This window comes from Alligator mississippiensis, chromosome 3 (assembly GCF_030867095.1).
Source record: "Alligator mississippiensis isolate rAllMis1 chromosome 3, rAllMis1, whole genome shotgun sequence".
NCBI classification, from domain to species: Eukaryota; Metazoa; Chordata; order Crocodylia; family Alligatoridae; genus Alligator; species Alligator mississippiensis.
Window position 1 is genome coordinate 156,531,877 of NC_081826.1, and position 27,130 is coordinate 156,559,006.

Below are 27,130 nucleotides of genomic sequence, written 5' to 3' on the forward strand. Positions count from 1 at the left end.
GTTGGGAGGGGGGGTAGGGGAGCTCCATGCAATGCTGCCAGGCCCCAGAGCAGGGGCGGGGGGGCAGAGGGAGACTCTGTGCCATGCTGTGAGGGAGTTCTTCCCCCTCCGCCTCCTCACCCCAGAAGAGCAGCAGGAGCACAGACCTCAGCTGGGAAGGGTGTGGGTATGTAGGGTGTTAGGGAATGTGTGGGGTGTAGGGCCCCCCCCATGGTGTGCATCACCTGTTGCAGCTCTGCACTTGCATCTGGGAAGCCTGGTGCTGGACTCTACAGGGAAGCAGGGAGTGGGGCTCCCTCCCCTCCCGGCAGAGTGCGGGACCTGCACAGTGGGGAGTTAGGGACAGCAGCTGGCTCCAGTGCAGGGCTTCCCCCACTGCAGGCTCAGGGAGCAGAGCCTGAGGGATAAGGCAGGCTTCACTTCCTCCCCCAATGCAGCAGTAGCCGGAGCTGTACCTGCGCTGGGCATGAGCACCCTGACCGCCCCGCCTGCTGCTGTTTCCAGGCAGTGGGGGCTGCATGCCATGTGGGGAGTGTGTGGGGGTCCCTACACCTCCCACATTCCTTCACACCCACACCTGGCCCAGCTGAGCTCCATGCTCCCGCTGCCCCTCTGGGGGGAGGAGGAGGAGGAGGAGGAGGAGGAGGAGGAGGAGTCCCCCCCTAGCATGGAACAGAGCCTCCCCCTGCCCTGGGGGAGGAAGGGGGGGGAAGAGTCGCTTTCTGGGGCTGGGCAGCATGCCATACAGCCCCCTGCTCCCCACCCCACAGAGATAGGGGAGAAGCAGGGGGAAGAGCCCCCCTCTGGGGCCAGGCAGCCTCACAGAGCTTCCCTCCCCACCCCACTGCAGGTGGGGGAGGAAGAAGGAGAAGAGCCTCCACCAGCACCAAACTTGGCCCCCCTGCCAGCACCAGCGGTGAGGGAAAGGGAGTTCCCCTCTTGAGGGGGGGCAGCCCCATGTGCCTGGATTGCTCCTAGCTGTCAGGAAGCTGCTGGGGTGGGCCTGCCTGGGCCTGGCCATGGTCCTCATCCTCAGCTCAGCTTCCCTGTGGAAGGGAGGGCTGCTCTAGCACCCCTAGGCTTCTGGCTTGAGCCACTACAAGCATGTGTCAAACGTCTATCCATGTGCAAACCAGTTCACTCTCTGCAGGTTAGACTAATCTGTAAAGACTGAATCAATTCAGGCTCAGGATTTTTTTAATGTCTTTCCCTAGCCAACTTGTTTATTACTGCTGATTAAGTACTGCATACTACACCAACAAGAGAAAAATTGGGATCCCATAATAAAACACCGACAGACAACTAGCTGAGGAAGAATGGAAAGGGGCTGCTTCAAGATGGCTGTCAACACTTGCCTGAGGCAGAAGAACAGCAACAAGTTTCCATTAGTGGTACCTCCAGTGCTGTAAGAATCTGGTGATTTGGAAATAAACAGTTTTGGGCCCTCTCCCAATCTTGGTCTCCATCAACATCAATAGCTCAAAATCCGCAAACTTTATACATCCTTAATGTATCCATCCCCCCCTGCTCCCCAACCTTCACAGCCCTCTCTTTTAGGGAGCACCTAACTTCAAAGAGAGTGGAAGTAGAAATGTTTGCCTGTTGCTGCTTTCGTTCCTCATGTCAAATTGCCAAGGCAAGGGCATGTGATTTTTTTCTGAGGTCCCTCTGAGAAGCTCGTTGCAGTCCACCACTCCCATTTTCCTAGTTCTCCAATTAGTTCTAACCTAGATTTGCTCCCCTTAGCAAGGAAGTAAAGAGCCCAGAAAGGACACAACAGCGCAAAGCAACTGCCTTGCCCTGAACCAGATAAGTATTTGCATCCATAGAAGCTGTACTTGGACTGCTGAGAGAAGAGAGCTCACTCTGCTGTATGAGGACTCTGTATGGACAATAAGTGTTGTTGTAACACTTGAGCAGAGCTGAAGTAGACTGCTTCTTGAGGCATGACTGGATGCTGCTGTTCTTGAGATGCCTCTTTTTCAGAGACACTTAACTGACCCAGAGTATTGCTTCAGTTTTTGAGTATTTCTCAGCATGCCCTGGCAGCCACTATCTATTTAGTCTATCTGGACTTGATGCAAAGTCTGCAGAACTCAATGGAAAGCCTTCCATTAATGTCACTGGCATTGATTCAGGCCTGTAAGTAAGCTGCTAGAGCCCTCAGGGGAGAGACAGCCTGGGCCTTAGTCTTGGCTACTGACAGGACTCAAAGTCCCTGAACTTCAGCACAGAGATGCTTTGCTAGGCAGAGATGTGTTTATAACACTAACTCAGCTTTCTGCTACCCTGTTTTGCAGAGGTTTAAGATGGCGCCTTATCCAATGACCACACTTTCAGGCACACCCATGTACTAGTACCAGGACAGACCCCAAAACACAGCCTAAGTGTCAGACCACTGTCACTATTACATATGTGTTGGTGCTCCATTTAGTGAGGCCATAGGCCTCATTTTCAGGAGTCATTTTCTCAGGCCTTAGGGAGAATGCCTGGCCATCAGCATAGGATGTGCTGACTGGTAAACTCATCTACTGTTTTGTAAGATACTACCTTTTTTCTCTCTTGTTCCATTCCCCAATAAAATTCTAGTGCCTTCAGAACAAGAGTACTGCTAGCCACAAATAATGAAAAGTGGCAAATAACAATGAAAGGGTCAGTCAGCAGGCTAAGTTACCAATGTCCTTTGCTTTTCTTCATAGAGCAGCATCCATTTATGTAAAACTATTCAGAGCCAAGCAGCAGCTCAGGGATTCCCCTCATCCCCCAAATAACACCAAAAGGAAAAACATACAGAATTTTTATGTAAAATAGGAAGGACTGACCAAGCAGCAACCAAAGACTTGCTCCTAACTAGATATTTGGAGAAATCCCCTGTCTTTGTAACAGGCCTTAAATCTTACAAGGTTGTAGATAAGGCTATCTACAGAGAAGTTCACATGGTGCTTAGGAATTGAGCCATGCAAGTACTTTAGATAGACAGCTCTTAGTTGTCCTCTCCTCATATAGAAGCCATTAGTACAGCTACAGTACATATCCCTAAATGTGAAACAATACCTAATGGATAGGAAGGAAAATATCTAGACATTCAGGGATTACTCTGAATCTGTCTGTCATATTTCAGATACTTTCTTTCCACATGTTGGCCTTCATGGACCATGTAGCAAAATGATACTGTTATTAAATATTTTATTCAAATGATTAATGGTAGATTTATTACTCATCTACTGCCACAATGACCTTTCCGTTCACATCTTTATTTTATTTATTTATTATTGAGAAGTTGAGCTAGTCATCCATTTGGGTTTGTCTGCAGTTCTCTGGGATTGATAGATCAGTCATATTTAATGTGAGTCATGTCTCTGGAAGATCCAAAATGGAACAAATACTATATCTTTGTATTTCTAATTGCTCTTTTGAAGTCATGTTTCTTGATGTTTGTAAAGATCTACGTCCTAATCCAAGCTCCTAGAGAAAATTCTGCGACAGATATTGCTGTGGTCACTCTTTAATCTTTTAATCACTGAAAAGCTGTCCAAAGGAATAGAAGTTGCTCTCTCACATTTTCTTCACCCTGAATAACTATGTTCATAGTTCCCTTCCTACCTCATCCATTCTTGAGTTGCTGGGGTAGTACTATTCCTCTTCCAACTCAAATTGCACCATAACAAAATTCTTACGAAGTTAGATTCAACTCTTTAGCTGTATTCCTATGGCTTCCATACAGGCATGCTGATACACACAGTTAAGAATCTGTCCCATAATTCCTAGGATAACATCTGAAAAATACTGAAGATCAAGGTAACTGTATTTATGAAAAAGGACAGATAATTTCACCTCTTGCTCTAATCTAATCTCAAACAGATCAATAGATGGGTAGGAAGGGATTTTTCTTCTGTGTAAAGTATTGTACAGCTGGCCAAGTGCATCATAGGGTTTTATACTGATTGAGATGATTTTGATTGTTTTTATTTGCCTTCCTTTCAGGCATCTATTGTTGACTAACATTAAAAGACAGATAGGTAGTAGATTCAATTGGGATGTAATAAGTTTCACACTCCTGCCAACACTGCTGTCAAAGCTGAAATTATGCTAGCTAAAGAAGAATGAAGCACTTTGAGGAAATGACGATTTTAGGCAATGTTTTCAAATTGTGATGGACTAAGGTCAAGGTCAATGGAAGATGAAGAGGGTTCTGTACCTTTAGAAATAAGGTCACTTTATATATAGACATGGGGATTTTGGTAAATAAGTACTGCAACACAGCTCCACCGCAACCTTGGCCTTAGCTCACACAAGCCTGGTGATGTGCTTCATTGGAGTTATTAAGTTTCTTAAAAATATGATAAAATTCACAAAACAAACATGCTGCAAAACACCTTTACATGCGAAAAATGACCAAATGACTATGTGGAAAGTAATTAATGTAAAGTGCCAAACCTCAGTGTTCTTTATTTATACATCTCCAAAATAACTTCATGCATCTCTGCTGACCTCAATTACAGTCCTTCTAAAGGGAATGCACATGAAAAGGAAGGTGGCAAAATAAGAAGGTAGTTTATATCCTGCAAGCAAATTATTTTAATTACAAATTTTAGGAGACCAGAATAGATGTTTTAAGTCATTATGACTGGTAGGCACCAAAAGGAGAATGCAGCTTCTTTTCACTAAAAACCAGAAAAATTATATCTAAGAGAAGTCCTATCCAGACAAATATAGCGCACAATCTGGCAGCAGGGAATAAGAAGGACAATGAGAAACCAACCCAAATACAAGCACTAATTCCAAGCTAGAAAAGTGAATGAGAAAAACTAAAGACAGAGCGTCTGTAAAAACATAAGGAGTAGACCTAGCGTCAATTAAAAATAGCCAAGTACTATAAAAAGAGCTTTCAAACCCTCCCCCAAAAAAGAACCAGTAATGGATTTCTGGTTGACCTTCACAAGAACAGAGTTCCATCAGTGAACAAGAAAGAGCATGAGAATTAAGAGAGGCCATATCCCACCCAGCCTTTTCCCTTGGGCAAGGATCCACTGTAAGAGAAGACAGCTCTATCACTTGGATTGAGGTATACCTAGAACACTGGCTTTCTAAACAGCAGGGACAGGTTGCAAAAGGTGGGCTTAACTTGACACATTCGCTTCTGTCCCATAAAGCAAGCAAATAGCCCCATTTTTGAGCACTAATTGCCAGGGCAACCAAATTGGGAATATTACAGCAATCTAGATTACAGGAGACAGAATTAAATGGCAGATGTATCAGGCACTTGGAATGTTGTGGATGTTTTCAGATAGATACTCATGTCATGTGTGCCTGGGATATTTTAAACATTTAAGAAAATAAAATACCATGTAAAGCACAGATGTCAGCAGTGAGGCCACATATCTGATAAGTATGTGGTGAATTTCCAGAAAGAGGTGGGATGGATAATAGCTATTCCTGAACACTCAGTGCAGTCCTTGAACACCAAACCATACACATTCTCTAGCAAAGACCTGAGGACACTTTTCCCAGCTGGCAGTCTTCTCCTACACAGCTGTCAGTATGAAAGGTAGGGACCCTGACCAAGGGTAACTCCCAAATGCTTGGAAGAAGTGTAAGTCTTGGGGTTCCCACCAGGGACTTTGCTTTGAATATGTTTGTGGCACAGCACAACTGAGGTGCTCACTAGTTAGTGTGGGCTGCAGCAGGCTGGAGAAGTGCCTGCAAGGAAGGTAGCCAGGAGACCCCCCCGGGTAGTTATTTTTTTAGGGGGAAGGTGTGTGGCAAGCACCAGTAGGGAACTCACCACTTAAGGGCTTTTGAGTGAGCCTGATTTGTGAGCAGCAGGGAAACCCTGCCCCAGGAACCATTTTTAAGGGGGAAGGTGGGTGGCAGCGCACCTTTGGTGTCTGCCACTTTAAGGAGGAGAGCAGGCAGCAGATGGTTGCAGGCCAGCCCTGATGAGATGGCCATTGTAAGATCCTGCCTCTCAGGGCTGGGGCAGCAGTTTGCTGCCAGCAGCTGAGGAAGCAACAACACCTGGCTGCACTGCTGCTCAAGGAACATCTTGGAGGTAAAGGCACGAGCTATTGGGGATGACAAGAGACTCCTGGTCCTGGGTAGGACTGAAAACTGCACCCTGCCAGGGAAAGGTGGTCTGGTGGGGCTGCCTGTGGTGAGACAGTCCCCCAGAAATGCCAGGCCAGTTACCTCCCCAGTGAAAGGTGGGTAGGGGCACTTCAAAATCCCAGTCCCCACAACCAGTGGGTTAATAATATCGGAGGGGAGTAGGGCCAGGCGCGCCCATGAGAGTGGTACCTGAGCCTGTAGGGATGGAAGAACCCAGTGCCCCAGGGAGAGGGCGAATAAGTTGAGGCCCCAGAGAGGGGATGAATGTGCTGAGCCCCAGAGTGGGGGCGACTATGGAGAGCCCCAGAGAGGGGGCAAGTGTGTTGAGGCCCTAGGGAGACGGGGGTGAGTGGGGAGGCCCAAGTAAGCCTTCAGGTGCTTGAGGCTGAGTGAGGCATCATAGAGAGAGCCACGAGTCGAAGGGGTGAGTCACTAGCCCCACTTAGGAAACCAGTGTGTTGGGTTACCTGGTGAGAGGCCAGGGGCAGAGTTAGCTCAGTGTTTAGTTAATTGCTGGGCCACCACACAGATGAGGGTTGCGGGAGAAGCCCAAAAGGCTGCACCAGGGCTAGCCAAGGAGAGCAGAGACAAGCCTGATGGCCTACATGGTTGCTCAAAGGAGCAGGGCAGGGTGAATGTGGCCTGGTAAGTGGCACGGGTGACAGAGACCTGCTGAGAGCAGGAGAGTGGTAGAGGCCCCAGCAAGAGGGGCAGTATGTGTGAGGCCCTGAACAGGCAGCGTGAGAGAGGCCTAATACTGTGCTGAGTTGGGCCCAGCCTCAGGCCAGAGCATAGCACAACTCACAGAACCATCTGTGAGGCATGGGACACGATAAAGGGAAGGTAGGAGTTGTGCATTTACTGCCCACAAACAGCAGGGTGCTCAATGGGCAGCCTCCTGCCTAATTAAAATCCAAATTATTTTACAACAAGGCATAGGAGAAGAGTAAGGCGGGCGGCATGCCCAAAGATAGGCAGGTGGGCCAGCACTGTGACCAGGCCTGGGAGTCTGCCCCCTGTCACAGTTTTATTTTAAATTAGGCTCTAAGTTCTCATCTATTAAATTTGAGGGGCTCTACAGAAAATAATAGCATGTGATCACATAATAAAAGACTGTCATAACACATGTGTGAGGGGACCAAATTAAGGTTGCACATTCTACCACCATGGCTACTTATATAAGGCTATTCTTTATCACTGAATTTACAATATAATGAAAAAGAATACGGGATTGAGAAACTGAGTCTGTATAAACACAGAGATGCCAGCAGTGAAAGTTTTATTTAAAGTAGATATTTAAAGCAATGGTTCTCAGTCACTTTTACACATGCTGTTGCTGGCACAAACAAATCAACTCCTAGCCACTGCTGCCTTAGTCTCTACCTGCCATCAATACCCACCAACAGTGAGTGAGTCAGGGATTCAGCTTGTGCAATGAACCCTAAGGCATCAATTCTACTCAGCCTCCATACATGGATGCCACACAGTGATACATAAGTTTCTCTAGATCTCACTGACTTACAACAGAGGGGTGCTAGCAGGCTTCTCCAATGACAGTGGGTTACTAAGGTAGAAAGAGGTACAGAGAAGCTAAATATTAATATTTATCCTCATTAATAATGCAAGTTGAATACCACAGATAAGCATGAGAGCTGAGTAATAGCTCTCCTTCAGGGCTCATTACAGAGTTTGGATCCCAAATCTACCATTAAGCTAGAAAGGGGGAGAGGTCACTGAATACAGAGGAAGAAGGGGTGAGAAGGTCACTGTTACAGTGGTTGTTAATGTTCAATGAATGGGTTCTGCTCTCCGAGACCTTAGGGAACCTTTGCTTTTAAGCCAGCAGATGTTGTCCATGTTGCTCTTAGTTTCAGGTAGAAAATTCCACATTTGGGGGAAAAGAAAAAACATTTCAACCACATGCTGCACTTTAAACAGCAGCAAGCAGCTGCTCAAAGCAGCTCAGAGGTTTCATTTGTTAGAGAGAGACAGAGTTTAGGAGAAGGCATCAGACAGGCATAATGAATTATTTATCTATTTAATATCACCTCATAATATCTGATAGGCTTAGATCTATGGTTCCTGTTCAGACCAGACGTAAAGCTTAGAAGAGGTCCAAGCTTTATTCCAGTCCAAGGGGATTTGTGTCTAGGCTTTTGTTTTACCTCAGTTATATTATACATACAGACACAGAAAAATCAGACAGACTCTACATGTCACACAAATGCACACATCATTGCTTACAGACATGGTAATTCAACATCAAGATCTTGTTTCACTGCAGTAGGAATGCCTTTCTGTCATTCAGAATAACCAAACTGGAAGTGAAAGGAATGAGTTTAAGTCTAGGAATGAGGTCCCACACACATTCCGTAATCGTTTTACCATTCCTTGTGTAGAAAAGAAATGGGGGATGTCCCCATGTCCATACATGTTGTATTTATTTTTGTCTCTAGTTTTGCCTTGCATGTGCTCAAGTTCTGACTCAGGCTGCATGGGAAATGATAAACATGTTTCCTGTATAAGTATTTATAAAGCAAGAATTTTTTTTTGTGAGAACCAAACAAGTGTACAAGCTAATCAAAAATCAAAAGTAGTCATTGACTTTTGTTTATAATAATAATTCTGGGAAAAAAAACTCATTACTTGATCTTGTAAATCAGCAACTTGACATGTGATTATAACATTATATGCCTAATATAAAACTTTAGTACTAGAATTTTGTTTTCAGTATTCTTTAGCTGATGCAAATTAAAACAGCATACCAATATTCTATATGAATGTACATTAAATAATTACTCTACACTACTGTACACTAACCAAAAAGCCTGATGAGTTATAATGAAGACAGCAAAGATTAGTTTCATTTTCTAGTTGCCGTGCCACATACCTACTGTTTCAGAGCACAGTGTGGAACAAATATGCATTCCTAAAGCCTAGTTCCTATTGCAATGACAACTTCAAACACATCTCATTTTTCTCACAGAAGTTGTTTTTTGTTTGCCGTGATTTGTTTGCTTCTTACAATAGACCACCTGTCTGAAAGTTAACATGTTTATTAGCAAATACCACATTCAACAAGCAGACTTCAACTTGCAACCTGTCCACATTTTCATAACCAAAGATAGTAGTACTAAAAGGTTTCTATATAACGAAAGAACCAATTGAATTCTGCCAGAAACATTTGTAGCTAGTTCTAAAAATAAAGTAAGAAGTAGCGTTGAAAAATCTAGTACTTTTACTTTCAAACTACTTTCAATAATGTTCTTTGCTTCCTGAAATCCACTATTCCTCAAACAAATCTACATTCAGGTACTGCCGTGTAGATTTGTTTGATGAACAGTAGATTTCAGGAAGCAAAGAATATTTATAACTTCCAAATGCTGATCATGCAACTTGCATTGTATAATTTGCCTAATATGGCAGTGATCAGGACAACTGAAAAATGTCTGATAGGAGAGCGGATCAAATTTGTAGCCCTACCAATATTACCTAGATAAGACCAAGGGATTAGGGTTGGGGGGCATGGCTACAGTACTGGACTGGGACTATTTGGATCCATCTGCCAGCTCTACCACATACTTACTATGTCAATAATTAACCTTTCAGTGCCATGGTTACCCATTTGTATAAATGGGACTAATGCCTGTTGGTAGTGGTACTGGGCCTGTGCCTCATTATATGTTTGTACATCACCTGGTACACTGGGGCCCTGAATGCTGTCCAGACCTCTGCATGTTAACTTTGTAAATTTCTCAGTTCGTGCAGTAATGGCCAATTACACTAAAAAATGTTACAGCTGTGTCAAAACTAATTTATTTGAATATATTTTTACTTTCACCATTTTAGCACTTTCATCTCTGTTTTCCTTACAAAGCTCTCATTCCCTGCAAGCCCTTTTGTCCCGATGGCTGTTTTAATGCAAGACCTTTCTCAAAACAACAGTCAAATAAATATGTATCTCATACCATTGGTGTCTGTGATGATAATGGTGGCTTTGGTGCTGTCATTCCCTAATTTGCTGCTCACTCTGCACATGTATTCCCCAGCATCATCCAACGTTGCTCTGTAAATGTGAAGTTCTGAGTACTTCCTGCAGAATCAGAAATGACACATAAATCATCCTTTATCCAAATAATAAATCACTGCATTACTTAATGCATTTTTTCCCCAAATGAAGACATCCATCTTCTATTCTGTGACTCAACCAGGTTAATTAACAAAGACTAAGGGTGTGGAAGAAAGTAAAATCCCTTCCTTACAGGCTGTTGAAGACCAGGCACATTCATGAAGTGAAGCAAAAAACATTTGTTTATATCTTCCTGCTAAAAATAAGTCTTTGCTGTTAATGGAAATATTAAAAAAAAACCTTTTGTGTTCAAGACACTGAAAGATCAACTACTCAGAGACCATGAAGACAGATTACAGCATTATCCTTTCAGAGCGTCATGTTGCTAGTAGCAGAATTCTGTTCAAGTATTGTAGTTTCTAACGTCTGACTACATAATCATGAGAGAAGAACAAGCCATACTCTCAAACAACCTCTGCAACCCCACTAGTAAATCACTGTTCAACATGAACCAAAAATTACAGGCAGCAGCAGAACAATTTGCATAAGGCTACATACTGTTCCCCATGAGAGACATGTAATTTAATCCATTTTCAAGGTGTTAAGATTAAATTTTAAAATGCAGAGTTTTTGCCTGCCTGTTAATTTGGTGGGAGCACACTCTAATGTCTTCTGGTGGGACCCCAGCTACATAAGACATGTTGCCTGGTCCTAAGAAATGACAAGGAATTGGGTCCTGGGATGCTGAGATTACTACTGCCTAACCCATCATTAGAATAGATGCTCACAAGGGATATTGGCATGACAGTCCTGCATAACAATATTCTTTATTCAGCCACAGAACAAGAACAGTACAGGTAAAATACACACAGGTTTTCTAACCATGCCTTGCCAGACTGCCATACCGCTTCATCTGGGGGACCATCCTGAAGGACAAGGTCTCTGAGCTCTTAACTAAAAGACCAGCGTGGTTTGTAGTTAATGCCAAGTGAAGTGGTGGTTTTTACACTGGTGGGGTCACTGCAGAACCAAGACTCAAGGCACTGAGCAATGGGAACCAAATAGTAATGACTTTTGACCTGGGCTGGATTTAAAGTGGTGTTTGCAAATAACAGGTGAAAGACTCTAAGCTACTATACTCCTATTATCATAGCTATTCAGTGCTTCTTTTGGTCCTACTGGTCCCTTTTACAGGGCCTGGAAACTTCACAGGTATTTACCAGCTGCTGGAAGGCAGCTCAAGGATTTCCATACAAAGGTACCCTTGCCTGGAGGTATCACAACAGCACCCATGGTTTAGCAAAAAACATCATGCTTTGCCAGATACATTTGGGAGTTAGACCAAAGCTACTTAAAAGAGAAGAAACTGTAGGCAAGCTGGACACTATTGTAGGGAAGGAAGACTGATACAAGGGCTGACATTTTAGCTGAGGTAAATCAACATATTGATTAGATGGACCATTGTTGGGTTCCTGTGATGAAGCCAAGAAATGGACCTATATATTCATTGATTCCCCCTTCCCGGTGGGAGTTCACACAGTATGTAGATAGTGGCTCTGAGGGGCTAAGGGGTAGGAAAGAAAGGGGAAGTGAGAACAGAAAACTGACAAAAGTGGTCAGGCACTGCAAAGGTACAGCATTTAGGGGTCACAGTAGGACCCAGCTACTTCACAGGACTGCGTTCCTGACATCCACGTGTAGGACCACTGAGCTGGCTCAAGCTATTTGCTTCAGTTTTTATTTCAAAAGGCACTGTTTCTTCAATCAGCTGTGCAGGATTACTTAGGAAATCCAGCTGAATAGGAAAGCAGCATCCTGTGATGCAAAAACCGTAGCAAAACTCAGCAGTTCATTCCAAGTCAGAAACCTGCACAAAGTGGGCTGCCTACCACTTGGACATGAATGATGCAGGCCTATGTAGCTTTGTAAAAACTAGGGTTCAAAAGATCCCCTTCACACACCCACCACAGCTTCAACTCTAATGTTTGCACACTGTCCATATTTCAGCTTCCTGGTATATTTTCTTTTCTCTGTATCAGTAAGAACAATCAGAGAGGCCCTTGTAGCAGAGAAGAACAAACTCTCAGCACTTCAGGTTTAATTCTTATAACTTTTAAGTGATAATAACTTCCACCAGAAAAAATAATTGAGTTCAAAAACTGTAATTTCAGGATTAGAAAAAGAAAAAGAAAAGAAGAAAGCAGGGACATGGGGGAAAAAAGCCAAATTACCTGTGAAATTTTAATATGCCTGGTATTTTCCTATTTTTCTCAGGTACAAAATCCAGAGTAATAGTTTCCAAGTATAAGAAAGGAAATAAATATTCATAGCATCAGTGGTATTATAGGCACTTACCAGGACCAAATTCAAACTTTTGAGAGCAGACCATGGCTCACTGATAGTTTAAATGAAACAGCACCCAAAAAAATACCGATCTTGTATGCATACTCAAAAAAGAGGAAAATATCTTGTATTAAAACACTGTGCATCAAAGCCCAGCTTATTTGAGTGCTTCAGTTCACCATGGCAGATGGTTCTTTGCCTGGCATTTTTTGCCCAGCATCTAGGTATCTGTGACATTTAAGAAAAGCAAACAGAAGAGTCTGAAATATTGAGGTGCTGCTACGTGGGGTCCGAGTGGTTTTGCTGCAGGGGAAGTAACAACAATAACTACCCCTAGAAATTTCTTTTCCTGCAAGTGGTTTAGGCAGCTGAGCCCAACCCCAAATCATAAATAAATAAATAAAAATGTTCTCAATGGCTTTGAAATACACTGAAAGAAAATTAAATGTTGCAATTAGAAGTGGGAAGAAGCAGGAATAATTTACTAGCAGGTGAAGAGACATGGTTCAGTGCCAAAAATTTCTGGGCAACATTAACTGGTACACTCACTGAAAGCAAGGCAACCAAGGAGTCTTTCCTATTACTCAGCCTGCTGGCCTTCAAACAAGCTTGGGACAGAGGCCATTCAGGCTCATTTCAAAGAGCTATTTCTGATGAAGCAAGACATTCAAAATATTTATTTGAGGTTCTTCTGCAATTATGCAAAGGCAAAAAGTGTCACATCCTGAACCCTTTAAAATGAACTGACAGGCCAAGATAATGCTTTGTGTCTGTGGCACTTAAACAGATATCATTAACTAATCATATGTATCTGGAACTATCATAACCACTCAGTACCAGACTGTGTATTCATTTCTTCCATGCCAGCATGTTGGCACTGGTATCTAATCTGTGATCTGCTGGTCACTCACCTTTGCCATTTTAAAGGCAGACACAAAGCTGATACTAACATTTCTATTTAGTAGCTAACTGGTGAGCATATGTCTACATGGTACTGGTACCTTGATCATTTTACTGAGTGAAAAAATAAATCCAGTCCAACCTCTCTTCTACCTCATGCATCTGTCCCAGAAATGAGGCTGTCAGGTCAGAGTTGGGTGACAGTGCTTTAAGCTGCTGCTCCTGCGCACACTGGAAACCCAAGTCCTGAGTGCAATGCAAGAGGCACCATTCCCACAGCATTATCACCATCTAATTTCTGCAGTTGATGCTTGTGGGAGAGGGTGTGGGATGGGTGAGGCTGATTTCCTCAGGAAGCTGAACTGTCCACCACCCCCATTCTACCCCACAGATCATTTTACATTTTCTTAAAAAATGTTTCTGAAATCCCACACCTGTGGGAGACATTTCCTTCTGGTAGTGACTTAGTGTTTTCTATTCTGTAGTCTGGCAAGGAGCTGGCCTGTTAAATTTGAAATTACCAAAAGTCACTTTTGTCTGTTGGATACTGCTTTCAAACTTAGTAAGGCATTATTAATATGTAGAAAGTGTTCTTCTGAACCGTCTGGATTAATTAAATCAATAAGACTATACTAGGGTGAATGCTGATGATGCTCCTGTATTTCATCTGCTGTAGCAATATAATGCACTATTTAAGTAGCTATTTGCCCTTTAAAAAAAGATATTACAGTAATTCAAGACAGCTTACTGACCTTTTAGTTCACATTTCCATACTTCATAATTATAAAAATTCCATATTAAAACCAGCAAACAATATAGCAGCATATGAATGACACAAATATTTGCCTAATGTATTGTCTTATATTAGGAAATCACACAAAATAAAAAAATATCAACCACGGGTATTCATTTAGCTTGAGCTGGGAGATTTCTCATGTTCCTTCATTAATATAATTTGCATATATAATAAAATCTGTCTTTTCATGCATGTTTCTGCACTGTTATTTTTCTGCTTTTTTACTTGGCTTTCCAATGTGGGTCTATCCTACGTACATTTATAATACAAACTTAATAAACATACAAACAAATTTCAGCTGAGCCATTAGTTCAGCCGAGCCTTTCACAATCTTCCATCAAAAGAACACAAATCTTAGGCTGCTCCCATGTGCTCTACATGCAAAAGACCATGTGTCAGGAAGGACCAGGGTTTTGCCATGTGTCAACTACCCGACTGTAGCTGCCTGTGTGTATGCTCTTACCCCACAGAAAGTGGAAGCTAACCCATGGAAAATTAGATTTCAGTGAGTGTGGGGAAAGCTATCATAGGTTAGCTTTCATTTACCATGGGATAAAAGTGTGCATACAGGCAGTTACTGCAGAGCAAATGTTCAGTAAAGCAGCAGCCTTTATCCCACAATAAGTTGTTCACAAGTATATACCGTCTCCTAGACAATGTCATGTCTGGGACGTGAAACAGTAGAAGTGTTGACATCTGGAAAACTTTCATAGGTTGGGAAAACATTTTCCACCCAGCAAAAATGAACACTCTGCTTTATTCATGGTTACAACATCTCCTTGACAGAGTTTACTATCCAGGACAGTTACTGACCCTCATTTGGGTCAAGGAGGTGAGACATGACAAAATGTATGGTGACACACTTCTTAAGATAGTATGGCAGAAATTCTGGCCTTTATCTCTCCCTCAGGAGAACACACTAAAAAAAAAGTTATTATTTGTAAATACCCATCTCCACATCTGATGCTGTAAAGTAAATGGAATTTTTGTCTCGGATCAAGATAGCTTATGTGCATATTTTAATGACTCCTTTCTACAGAACAGAGACAGACAATGTAGAAAATGGCACTTTTAAGCTTAAACATGGTTGTGAAGACAGAATGTCAAAGCTGTTCCCTATGCATCAGAGGATAGACTATTACTTAGCTTCTCTACCAGAAAAAAATTCTTTCCTTACTGGTTGGTGGCAACCACTTATTACGAGCATTTCCATCCAGGCAGAAGCATGGTTTTTCCAGGTGTCCCTATTCACCTGATGTTAACCAGACTAAGACACCATCCTGTAAGGTTCTGAGTGCCTCCAGTAAAGGTCATGAATACTCAAACCACTCAGAGCTATGCAGAAGATGGGTGGCTCCTTCCGGGACTGCATCCCTAGACAATGAAAGTTTCAAATCCCTGAAGACAAGTTAAGGGATGGTTCCAGTTCCGGATGGCAGAAAACAAGCATGAGGCATGTTCACTTATGCCAGAAGTCTAAAATGGTCTGTGCCCAAGATTTACAAATTAAAACAAAGACTGCCAACAATAACAGGAATAGAAAACAGAATACTATTTATAAGATAAAAACGAGACTTTGATATTGTTGTAATAAAAGAATAAAGGTTCCAGTGAAAATAAAGTGATAACTGCCATTCATTCTCTCTTTCCATATTTTATGGCACTTGGTTGCGTGTGTTGAGATTAATAATATCTCAGTGCTTGTAGTCTGGTAAATAATTCCACTTTCTTTCTCACAGCCCAGTTTGCAAAACAATTGTTGTACTTACTTTTGTTTTTTGGGGATCTTGATATTTTCTGGTCTGTTTTTTTTGGTTATTTCTTTTCCATTCTTTAACCACTTGAATCTGAGTGCAGGATAATCTGAACTGGCTTCACACCTGAGCACTAGTGTCTGACCCACAGTAGACTCTTGGTTCTTCATCTCCTTCAATTTGGGAGGTGCAGCTAAAGAAATGAAAGAAGGTACTGGTGAATAGTCTGCCCTTGAAAGGGAAAATAATCTTAACTTTAAATCTAAATTCAAATAAAAACAAAAAGCCAGGGAGAATCATTTGCATGGATAAGATATATAGTACACAAAAAAGAATAGATATGAACTGTTGTACTGTTCATTTTTTCTAGAAGACAATAAGAATGCTTTCACTAGCTCAGCCTTTTTTGGAGTTATCCTATGTGCCACAATCCAAAGGCACAAAAAGGGCAGCCTGCAGAAAACAAAGGTAACCACAAAAAAACTAAAATGCTACTCTAATATTGAACGCAGAGCCTACAAATACCAAGAGCTGCAGCTAAGTAATAACCATGAGCATCTGGAAAGCAAGGTTGTGCGCTGGGATGTATAATCTCCATGGGCCAGAGCAAGGGCAATATAAGCAGTGGCGTAAAGTGTTTTCTATCATGTCTTATGCTATGGCAATCCAAAGACTCCTGTCATGACAGAAAGCTCAAAGATATAATTCAAACACAGCAACTTCCCAAACCAGAGGGGGAGGGGTGGAGGTGGGGAGACAATCAATGCAGCCTACAATATACACAACCCAAGACTCAACTCACCTCTCTCCTTTCCCCAAGACCTGAGGAAAGATATGGGTTCTGATGGCCAGAAGATGAAAGAATGAAATGTATTTTGCACCAAGGTAAAAAGACTGCACTGCAGCATCTCAACACACCATGTAAATTCCCTAATGGCAGCTCCCCTGCCTGTCAAACAGAGGGTACTCAAGCAGAAATGTTTCCACTGATCACAGAAATATGTCCATTACAAAGAGCAGTGTTTCTTTCATAGATTGGTCCCAAATGGTTAAGCGATTCATAAGCCAAAAGTAATACCTTATGCTTCACCTGGAAGCCCACAGACTGGAACTGCAAAGAAGATACATGTGTTCCTTCCGCAAGGATAGGGACAGATGTTACACCAGGGGCAGATGAAATATGGCCCATGGGCCATATCTGGCCCAGCAGGCCATTCTATCCGGCCTGGGGGCCCCTAATTTTTTTTTTTTTAACGATATTTATCTGCTCCTGGCTGCCAGTCAAAGATGACAGGAGACAGGGGCAGTAGGACGCAGGGAAAGCCAGCAGGATTCAGCAGCAAGCCCAGCCCGGCCCCACCCCTCTCCCAGCCCCCTCCAATCCCCACCCTCCCTAACTGGAGGCCTCTGCCTGCTGCAGCTTTCACTGCTTCCCTGCATGTCAGCCTGCTGCTCCAGCACCACATGGCTCCTGGCGGCATCACAGGACCACGGGAGCATGGGGCCTGTGCCGGTACTGCGGGGCCAGGAGTGGGTGCATGTCCCTGCAATGAGGGAGGGGGAGAGAGAGACAGAGAGAGCAATGAGGGAGGGGGAGCCTGTGTGTGTGTACAACAAGAGAGGGAGAGATGGTGGGAGGGAGAGAAAATGTGCGTGTGTGTGTGTACATGTGCGTATGTGTGTAGTGAGGGAGGGACACAGAGCGTGCGTGTGTGTGTGTGTGTGCGTACAGTGAGAGAAGGAGGGAGAGGGAGAGAGAGTGTGTGTTCATATGGTGAGCCCCACATGTGCACCCCACCATACACGTAGCCACCCCCCTTGCACTGCCATACAAGCAGACCCCCACACCCACACCCCCTCACACACTCCAACCACCCACAAATCCCATACCCAGCCACCCCCCACATCTCCACACACCCCCACATGCTCCCTCCCCCACACTCACACCCCCAACACCCTCCCCCACACCGCACATACCCAAACACCAGTAGCCCCCCACAAACCTATACTCATGCCCCCATGCCCTCCACCCCCCACAACATACAAGAGTAAGACTTCATTTGAAGTTATTGTGTAATCAGCTTTATGTACACTACACAAACACATGTTAATCAGGACAAAAATATATTTTTTAATTAAAATAATGTTGTAGATGTTCGCATTTTAGAATATAATTTGGTATTTTTATGGTTCCGAGATGGCAAAACCCCTTGCTGAAAGGAGTACTTCCAGGGGTAAAGGAAGGGACTTCTGGTGGCAAAGGTCAGGGGTTAGAGAGCGGGACTGCTGATCCCAAGATGGCAACCAGGGGGCGGGGCACCTATCAAGGGGTGGGGCTACCAATGCGGCCCTCGACAGACTGCCAAGACTCGGTAAGTGGCCCTCCACCCAAAATAATTGCCCGCCCCGATCTTGCATCATCACTCACAGAGGTTTCATATAACTTATCTGCATGGAGCCTCAACACATTGAAACCACGTATCTAGATAGTAAGTGTCCAGTGCCTAGTGGTTTCCATAGAGAATAGTAGGGATGCTTTGAAAATCTGGCCATTACAGCATACAGTTAGGTACTGTAACTGGATCTGAATCATTTGAAAATCTGATCTTGGTTATGTCTATTGAGGTCTTTAGAAAATGTGTCTTGTGGTTTACTAATGTGAGCTTGGACTATAAGGTGTATATGATGTGGTAAATATTTTGGAAGTAATGTCATATGTCTTTAGTGACTTTTTTCCTTTTTTTTCTTTTTATCTTGAGTGAAAGTATGGAAGACAGCAAACTTTACTGAGGAAACTGACAAATGTTGTTCTTGTGTCTTCCCTTTCCTAATATAATTTGTTCACTGTTGAGTTTCCATGCAGATTAACCATACAATCAGACACTGAGGGTGATGAGATACCTATGCAGGGCCAAAACCCTGCAAAGTCCAGGAATGAGCTATTTATCTCAGGTTATACCTGATCAACATATTTTTGCAGAGTAAATGTGGAGAAATCTGTCCTTGAAACTATTATACATGGGTTCTTCAGTACATTTCTATAGATAGCATAACTTAATGAAAAACTATAGATACTCAAATTTAATAAAAAAAGCTTTAACATCTTGTTTGCTATTGGCTGTTAAACATGTTCGTAGCCCTTCGGCAGTGTGTGGTCTTCTGCTGACAATTATTTTCTTAGGGGTTTTTTTTTTTTTTTGGCAAGACTTGTCATAATGTGATCTTTCTCTTGTTGTTATTAGGGCTGTGCGAAGCTTCAGTCCCTGATTCAATTCAGTAGAGATCTGGCCCAGTTCAGTGGCCGAATCTTCCAATCCGAATCAAATCAGGGGAACTTTTAATCTCTCCGAATCGAATCAGAACCTTCTGAATCAATTTGGAGAGATTCGGAAAGATTCGACGATTTGGACATAGACACAGTTTTAAATGTTTTCTCTATATACCTCAAGGTACCAGGCGGTTCGTGAATGCTGAGATGCTGGGGCAGATGGAGCATCCCACAGGAGCGTGGGCGGTTCCCAGCATGCTCGGAAGCAGACCCGGAAATGGACCAGAAGCACTCCTGGTCCACTTCCAGATCCTCTGGTGAGCACGCTGGGGGCCCTACCACCACCACACTGGCTCGGTGACTGGTGCCTCCTGGATCTGGGGGGGCACCCGGGATCCCCCTGCAGCTGATCACAGACCCGGAGGGGAAGCAAGGGCCCCCTCCCACCCAATCCTCAGTGGACCTGGAAGTTGACTGGAAGTACTTCCGGTCCAGTTCTGGATTCGCTGCTGAGCATGCAGGGAGCCCCCCAAGCTCCTGTGGGACACTCCATCTGCCCCACCATCGCAGCATTCATGAGCTGCACCTGGTATCTCGAGGTACATAGAAAAAACATTTAAAGCTGTGTCTATGGCCAAATCACTGAGTCTCCGAATCAGCATCGAATCTTCAGATTTGAATTCAGCTGACTCCAATCAGGGACAGTGATCCGAATCAACAAATTGAATCACTGTCCCCAATTCAGGCTGAATCCAAATCCAAATTGATTAAGGCCCATTTCGCATACCCCTAGTTGTTACTTCCCACGCTACTGTTTTTGTGAAGTTTGTTATGTCAGGGAAGTTCTTCAGGTCACTCAGAATGGTCATCGACAAGGAGTCATAAAAAGATGAGAATTGAACTCAGGGTGCCTTTTAACATGCCTAATTTAATTCTAAAAAATATATATGAGGCTTCCTAATATTTCAGTGTATTTTTAGGCCAAAGAGTGTATGTAAGCATTTCTTCTCGGTGTCAAAAACTTTCAGTCACTAGCAATTATTTACTAGTCATTAGTTTTTTCAGAGCCTACAAAGGGGTTTCACATTCCCGTACTTATTTACTATACAACTTCAGTAACAAACTTTATACTTAGCATTTGGCAAATTCTTGCTGATCACAACAATGATGCTGGTTGGCTTACACAACAGCAAATGAAACAAAGCCATGTTAGCATGAGCTCCCTTAGGAGCAAGGGAAGAGAGGAGGAGGGGGGGAATGGAAATAGACTAGAGTTGGCAGGGAAATAAATCATATTTTCAAGCTTTGAAAAGCAATAGGCAGTGAAATATAAGTATTAAAAATACTAGTGTCTCGTTAAAAGTCCTTTACCTCCCAAACAGATTTATGTCCTGCAAAGTCTACACCAAATCCAGAGAAATAGGGAAGGAGTGTGTTACAAAATGCAATTAACAACCTGTGCAGCTGTAGTTCTGTTTGATCAAAAAAATAAAAAAGCAATTATCTATTCTGATTTATCAGTGAGTTGGCTGTCATATGCCTGACAGGTCTGTGATTAACTTTTGCAAAAGTGCAAATGAAGGGAAACAAACATACTGTAAATGAAAAAAGATGCACTATTTTCTGTCATGTCTGCATGGACATCTTACTGCTTTCCCAGGAGGCCCTGAGTGCTTAGACAATGAGAGTTACTATGAATTAGTGAGGGTCTCTTGCAATTGATTAAATATGTTTTTAAGTTTCCTGGTAACTCCTGAATTATGGCAAGAGTAGAGTATATTAATTTAACACTTTTTTCATTGACAGTTCTGAAGGGGAGAAAAATTCTGCAAGTCAATTTCTATAGAGAACACTGAATTAAAATAAAATCAAGTAATAATATGGCATGTACTATTAATTTTCTTTTGTCTTACTAAGAAGCTGACAGTTCAATGAATAGTCAATGGAAATCCTAAGCCAAAAAATAAAATTGGGACTGTAAAGTGAGGTTCTTCCACTGATTAAAATAGCTTTTCTAAACGCTTATGGAATAGGAAAATTGCAAGTGAAATAAACTTAATGGGGAAAAAAGTATTGAGATAAGTAATTAAGGAAAGTTTTACCTTTTTATTAAAAAAAAAAATAAAAAAAATCAGTGTCAAAATTTTAACTCATTATTTCTGCTTTATACAATTTAAGATCTATTAGGGTGCAAATAGATGTCATCCTTATGACACCATAACAATTTTTATGGCTGCACAAGTTACAAGAAACAGACACTGTAGCCCATGGCCGTGCTCCAAGTGTCCAGACATGCTGCTGCAACCAAGGGTAGTCACAGTTTGTAACCCTTTAAATGGGAGGGCACGTTTTTTCTTATTGCATGCCATGAGAATTCCCCTGCAGGGGATTCCTGTGGCACATCTGCAGACGTGCACCCTGGGAATCTCCCAGCAGGAGATTCTTGCAGCATATGATTCTTCAGGCTGATGCCCAGCTGCAGGCCCCCAGCACATGCTAAGCGCATGTATTCAAGCACAGGATCCTCCATGGGAGTCCCCCACTTGAAAATGCATGCTCCGAATTGGGGTGTGGTACCTGGAGCCATCAACTCGCAGAACTGGGCCCCCACCACCCCAGGAGCAGTAAGGGCACAATCCTGCAGGGCCAGGGCCCCACATTTGCAGATGCCAGTGAGACAAATCATCTGTGCCAGGGTGCATCACAGCACAGTTGATCCCACTCCAAAGGCTTAGTGTTGCAGTCCTTGAATAATTTTGTAAATGTCTTGCGAGTCAGAATTAAGGTTACCCTGTTGTCTCTAGAATTCTTTCTGGTTAGAATAGCAAGCAGGAGTATTTGGGGTCACTTTTTGAATACCAGAATATGACCTAAAAATGTCAAAAAGCAGCCACACTGGTGAAAGCTCCAGTCCTGGCCCAACTTTCCCTATTGTACGGGTGCCAAAGTTTGCCTTTTACAAGATTATCAAGGAAACTTGCAAAAATCTTGATGGAAGCATCTAATCTGTGTAAAATAGAAAAGAATATAGCTGTCTTCATCTTTTGAAATCAGACAGCCATGTTGGCTTGTCATTTCCATTACTCAATGTTACAGTTTGGCAGTGGGCAAAGTTACAATTTTCACCACTACAAGGATTTGGAAATTGAAACTAGTCCAAAAGAGAATTGACACACTTGGGCTAGGGACAGGCATCCAAAAAGCCCAAGCCTGAATTGATTCAATCTTTGCAGGTTAGTCTAACCTGGTTAGATTAAATCAAGTTGTAATTGTACAGACATCCCAGACATGCAGACACATGCCTGCAGTGGCTCAGGCTAGAAGCTGGGGAATGCTAGAGCAACCATCTCTGCACTTCCACAGATCTGACCTGAGGGTGTGGTATGGCCAAGCCCTGGCAGAATGCTGTGATTAGGGAGCGGTCCCCCCACCTCCTGACCTGTCCAGCAGGAAATTGATAACAGTGTTTATCATCCCTAACAATGTTTATCACCCCATTAAGAAAACACCAGAAGGACATTACCAGCTACATGTTGATTCTGCCTTTGTCCCATCTGCCACACCATGGACCGTAGCCCGCATGTGGTCTGCTAGCTAATGCTGAGAGGTCTGTGTAAGGCAGAGGGGATGGAGAGAGGGGGCAGCGGGAAGCCGGGCAGAGGTCTGCAGTATCTGCCGAGCTACAGCCAAGGAGCAGAGGGGCCAGTTCTGCTGTGAAACAGGGAGCCCTGCCCAGCCCAGAGAGCATGCCAGGATTCTGGAGGAGTCTGGTTTAACTTAAACGAGCAAGGGGTCTGGGACAGTCATTGCATAAACCGGTTTGACCCAAATAAATTAAGTGGAGTGGGGGGGCATGGGGGAGTGGGTATAGGTTTATGGGGGGCTATTGGTGTGTGGGGGAGGGTGGGGGATGTGAGTGTGGGGTGAGGGAACATGTGGGTGTGGGTGGATATGTGGGGTGTGAGAGGGTATGGAGTTTGTGGAGGGCTGTGTTTGGCTGGGATGTGTAAGGGGGTATGGAGGTCTGCTTGTATGGCAGTGTGGGGGGTGTGGGTGCATGGATATGGTGGGATGTGTGCAGAACTCACCCTATGAACACACACACTCTCTCCCCCTCCCTCATTGTGCTCACATGCACACCCACAACCACACTAATTCTCTCTCTCCCTCCATTACCCCCCCCCACACACACAGTCTCTCCCTCCCCCCTCCTGCATTGCAGGGACATGCACACGTGCACATACCCCCTCCTGCTCCTGGCCCCAGGGTACTGGTGCAGGCCCTGTGCTCCCGTGGTTCTGTGATGCAGCCAGGAGCCACGTGGTACTGAAGCAGAAGGCTGGCATACAGGGAAGCAGTGAAAGCTGCAGCAGGCAGAGGCTTCCAGTGTGGGGGGGAGAGGGCTGGCTTTGCTGCTGAGTCCTGACAGTTTCCCCAGAGTCCTACTGCCCCTGGCTCCTGTCATCTTTGACTGGCAGCCAGGAGCAGATAAATATCATTAAAAAAAAATGTTAGGGGCCCCACGGGCCAGATAGAATGGCTTGGCCAGCCGGATCCAGCCCATGGGCCATATTTTGCCTGCCCCTGTGCAAAATAATACTACACCACCAAATGACTTCATAAAAGCTGAGAAATTTGAAAATACATTTATTTAAGAGCTTAAATGGGAATTGCTGGGTGCTGAGCTATTCTGAAAAATCAGGCCTCATGTTTCAAATTCTATGACCCAATACAAGCTGTGCAGCTGGAAAGAGGAACAAAAAGGGGGAAAAATTATGACAAACCAATAAGCAACTGCAAACACCATCAATAGCTGAGGCTCCCATGACCACATTCTTTCTAATGAAGCTTTAGGGATATTGCTGTAGTTTTAAGCATAGCTGAGACATGCCTAGCATTTCATCCAAACCTTTCACAGCATGGGTACAATCCTCCTGGCTTAAGGAACTCTGTTTAAAACAACTTGACTGACTTTGTCAAATTCTGTAAAAAAATAAAAAATTGCTGTGTTTCAGAAAATTCTTGTGGATGTTTAACTATGGAAACAGAGCTGTCCTTTCTAACTGAATTAAAGCCCTTCCCTTTCTTTCCTTTACAAGTTAAGCAATCCCCTCCAAAAGCAGTCACTGAAATCATAGCTCTTCTTATAAAATGGCTTTAGAAGACAGGCATTATTAATAATCCCACTTAGAGCATGATGACTGAGCTAACCAACATTTAGCTAAAAGCAAGAGCAAGATGGCATCAAAATGGCAGCAGCCATGAACTAGAAAGTACAAGCAGAATGCAGATCAAAGCACGTGTTTTTATTTTATAACCATAGTAAGAAAAGCAAAAAAGAAAGTATTGCACATATAGAAAAAGCTTCCCTACCTTCTCCTTCACTCTGGATAAATCAAAGAAGCCAAGGTAATGACATAACATGCCAAACTAGCATGACTGAAGGCAAAATTAGGCCCACGATGACGAGGCATAGAGTGTTCCTTCGGTAGCCTTAACAAAATAACACCAGCCTGCCAAATGTTGTCTAGCTACTCATGATATCAGGTTCTGAAGGCAGAGTGTCAAATTCAGAAATAATTGTTAATGTAGGTTACATAACAGTAAATGAGCATGAGAAGGTCCAACTTGAACACCACAATGTGAGGGTTAACATGGTTAATTTACAAGACTTACTTAGACAGAAACACAGAACACAACTGTGTTCAAGCCAAACTCACTAGATACTAAGCACTGCAAATGACTTCTCCTGATGCTAAAATTGCTTGTTACCCTGATAAACTCTGATCCTGCTGCTAATACACTATCAATACAAAACTCTGATAATGCAGGCTTGAAATGCAGAGAAATAAATGTACTTAATATTAGAACATACAAGGCAGAGGCTACTGTTCACCAAGTCAATAAAGAAACCTTCCAGTCTAGATTTTTCAAACCTAAGTGCCTAAAGTTGGACCACATCTAAATAAAAGTGTTCTGATGTTCAGAAGTGCTGAGCAGCCAAAAATCCCAGTGACTTCATTGGGAGCTACAGATACTCAACAAGCTTTTAACATCAAGGGATTTCGATTTTAGGTCACAAAAGCTAATCCAGGTAATGAGATAAGAATCCGTAGCCACTGTTTAAACTATACTTAGCACAGTTCCACAGTTTCCTGTTCAAACTGGTTTTTAAGTTGGTTTTTTTTTTTACTTGAGAACAGCAATGGAGCATCCAAGGAAGTTTAAGTGTTCTGCCACATGCCTTTGTGTCTTTCTGCACTGATGTCAAATTAGTGTACATTCATTCTTACACATAGAATGACTCTGTCTGTTTGATGTAGGCAGCAGAAGGGCACTATAATCAGGTGATGGCATATGTGATATTGGTAGAGTTGCAGGTGAATGAATCTTGAATGTTGCACTTCTTGTTATTGGGTCCAGTGATGATGTATTGATGTGGGGATACAACAGGCATTGGGCCCATTGCAAGGCCTGGTGCCTCCATGAAGATGGCAGTTTGTTAGCTTATTGTTTGAGAAATGCTGCTTGAAGTTGGGGGGATCTCTAAGCCAGGACAGGTTTGTCCCCAAATGACACCTTGAGATAGTCATCCTTTTCCAGCATGGGTTGGAGTTCATTAATGATGTGTTTTAGGTCTTCAAGCTGCGGGCTGTATGTGACAGTGACACTGAGATTGAGCCAGTGAATGCTGCAGGCAGAATCCTGCTTTACTCTCCCTGTCAGCTTCTGTCCTAAACTTTTTACATTTCTCAAAGTCATTGCCAAGTGGGGGTCTTTCAGCCAATGAGCTACCCATGAGCAACTGGTTGGGGACCCGAGATTTAAAATAGGCAATTGATCTGGAATTCCTCCCTGGCAATCAAGCAAATAAATCACCTCTTTCATGTGAATCACATGATGACATTTTTCTTCTTTCTCCTGCTTCTTTTGTCTTCTTGAGCCTGAAACATTTCCCAATACTGCACACTGAGTATGTTACACAGGCAAAAACTGCGATGAGTTGCTGGTCAATACAGCTTGGGCTCATTTGTAGGAGTCACTCCACTCAAAAACCCTGATTACTCTGTGCCCACGTAGTGCTGACGGAGGTCTGCTATCCAGGCTGAGGCCCTGGAGGCAGCATGCCTTAGGACAATGAATGACACTATATATCACAGTATTATTGCCAGCAGATTTGTAGGTGCCTGTTCAACACATCTGCCTAATTAAGCTTGTCACTGCCACAGCTGTCCCCAGGCTCCAGTGAGATCTTACTTGTACATGCACAAAATGGACAGACTGTTATTTTTGCAGTGCAGAATCAAGGTGCAAAATTCAAATGGCATCATTTGTCATTTTACTGCCTATCAATCATGTTTAAATGCTTCCACTGCCCTAAAATGCATTCTTGGAAGGCAAACTATCCACCCATGGAACATTTACCTAAGTACTGTAACTCATTAGGTATGTTCCAACCATAAAATTTAAGACAGTGTCTGGACTGTTAATGCTTCAAGTCCAGGATGGCTTCTTCTTGCCCATCTGCCCAGTGTTGTGGGGGACCTGGATTGCTCTGGGTAAAACTCTGGACAAAGGGCTAGGCCACAGAGTGCATCATACCACTCAAGTCCCACTTATGCCTTTAAAAAAGTAACTTAAGCTGCATCTAGACTCTGGGCTGTGTCTCTGACTGTCATCCTATATGAATACAAACCAGACTATGGACTGAAAGGGAAAGAATAGCTATTGTTCCCACTACATTTAGCGGGAACAATTTCTTCACCATTTTTTGAGGTGCTCCGAGGCATCCTTGGTTTATAGCAAGTACTTGAGACCTGGCTGGAGGACAGTTTAGAAGCTGTGATGCAGAGCGTTGCTTTTTACTGTCCTCGTGAAAATCCATCAGTCTC

At 43.3% G+C, this 27,130-nt stretch overlaps 1 protein-coding gene across 5 annotated transcripts in view; it reads right to left on the reverse strand.

Annotated features, from left to right (window-relative positions):
* NRG1 (neuregulin 1) overlaps positions 1-27,130 on the reverse strand; it is a 264,027-nt gene that overhangs the window by 200,627 nt on the left and 36,270 nt on the right. For all 5 annotated transcript variants that reach the window (XM_059724578.1, XM_059724577.1, XM_019490785.2 and 2 more), the window contains exons 2-3: positions 15,986-16,163; positions 10,077-10,201 (exon numbers count right to left, since the gene is read on the reverse strand). In XM_059724578.1, coding sequence (XP_059580561.1) covers positions 10,077-10,201; positions 15,986-16,163 — 303 coding nt within the window. The remainder of the gene's footprint in view (positions 1-10,076; positions 10,202-15,985; positions 16,164-27,130) is intronic.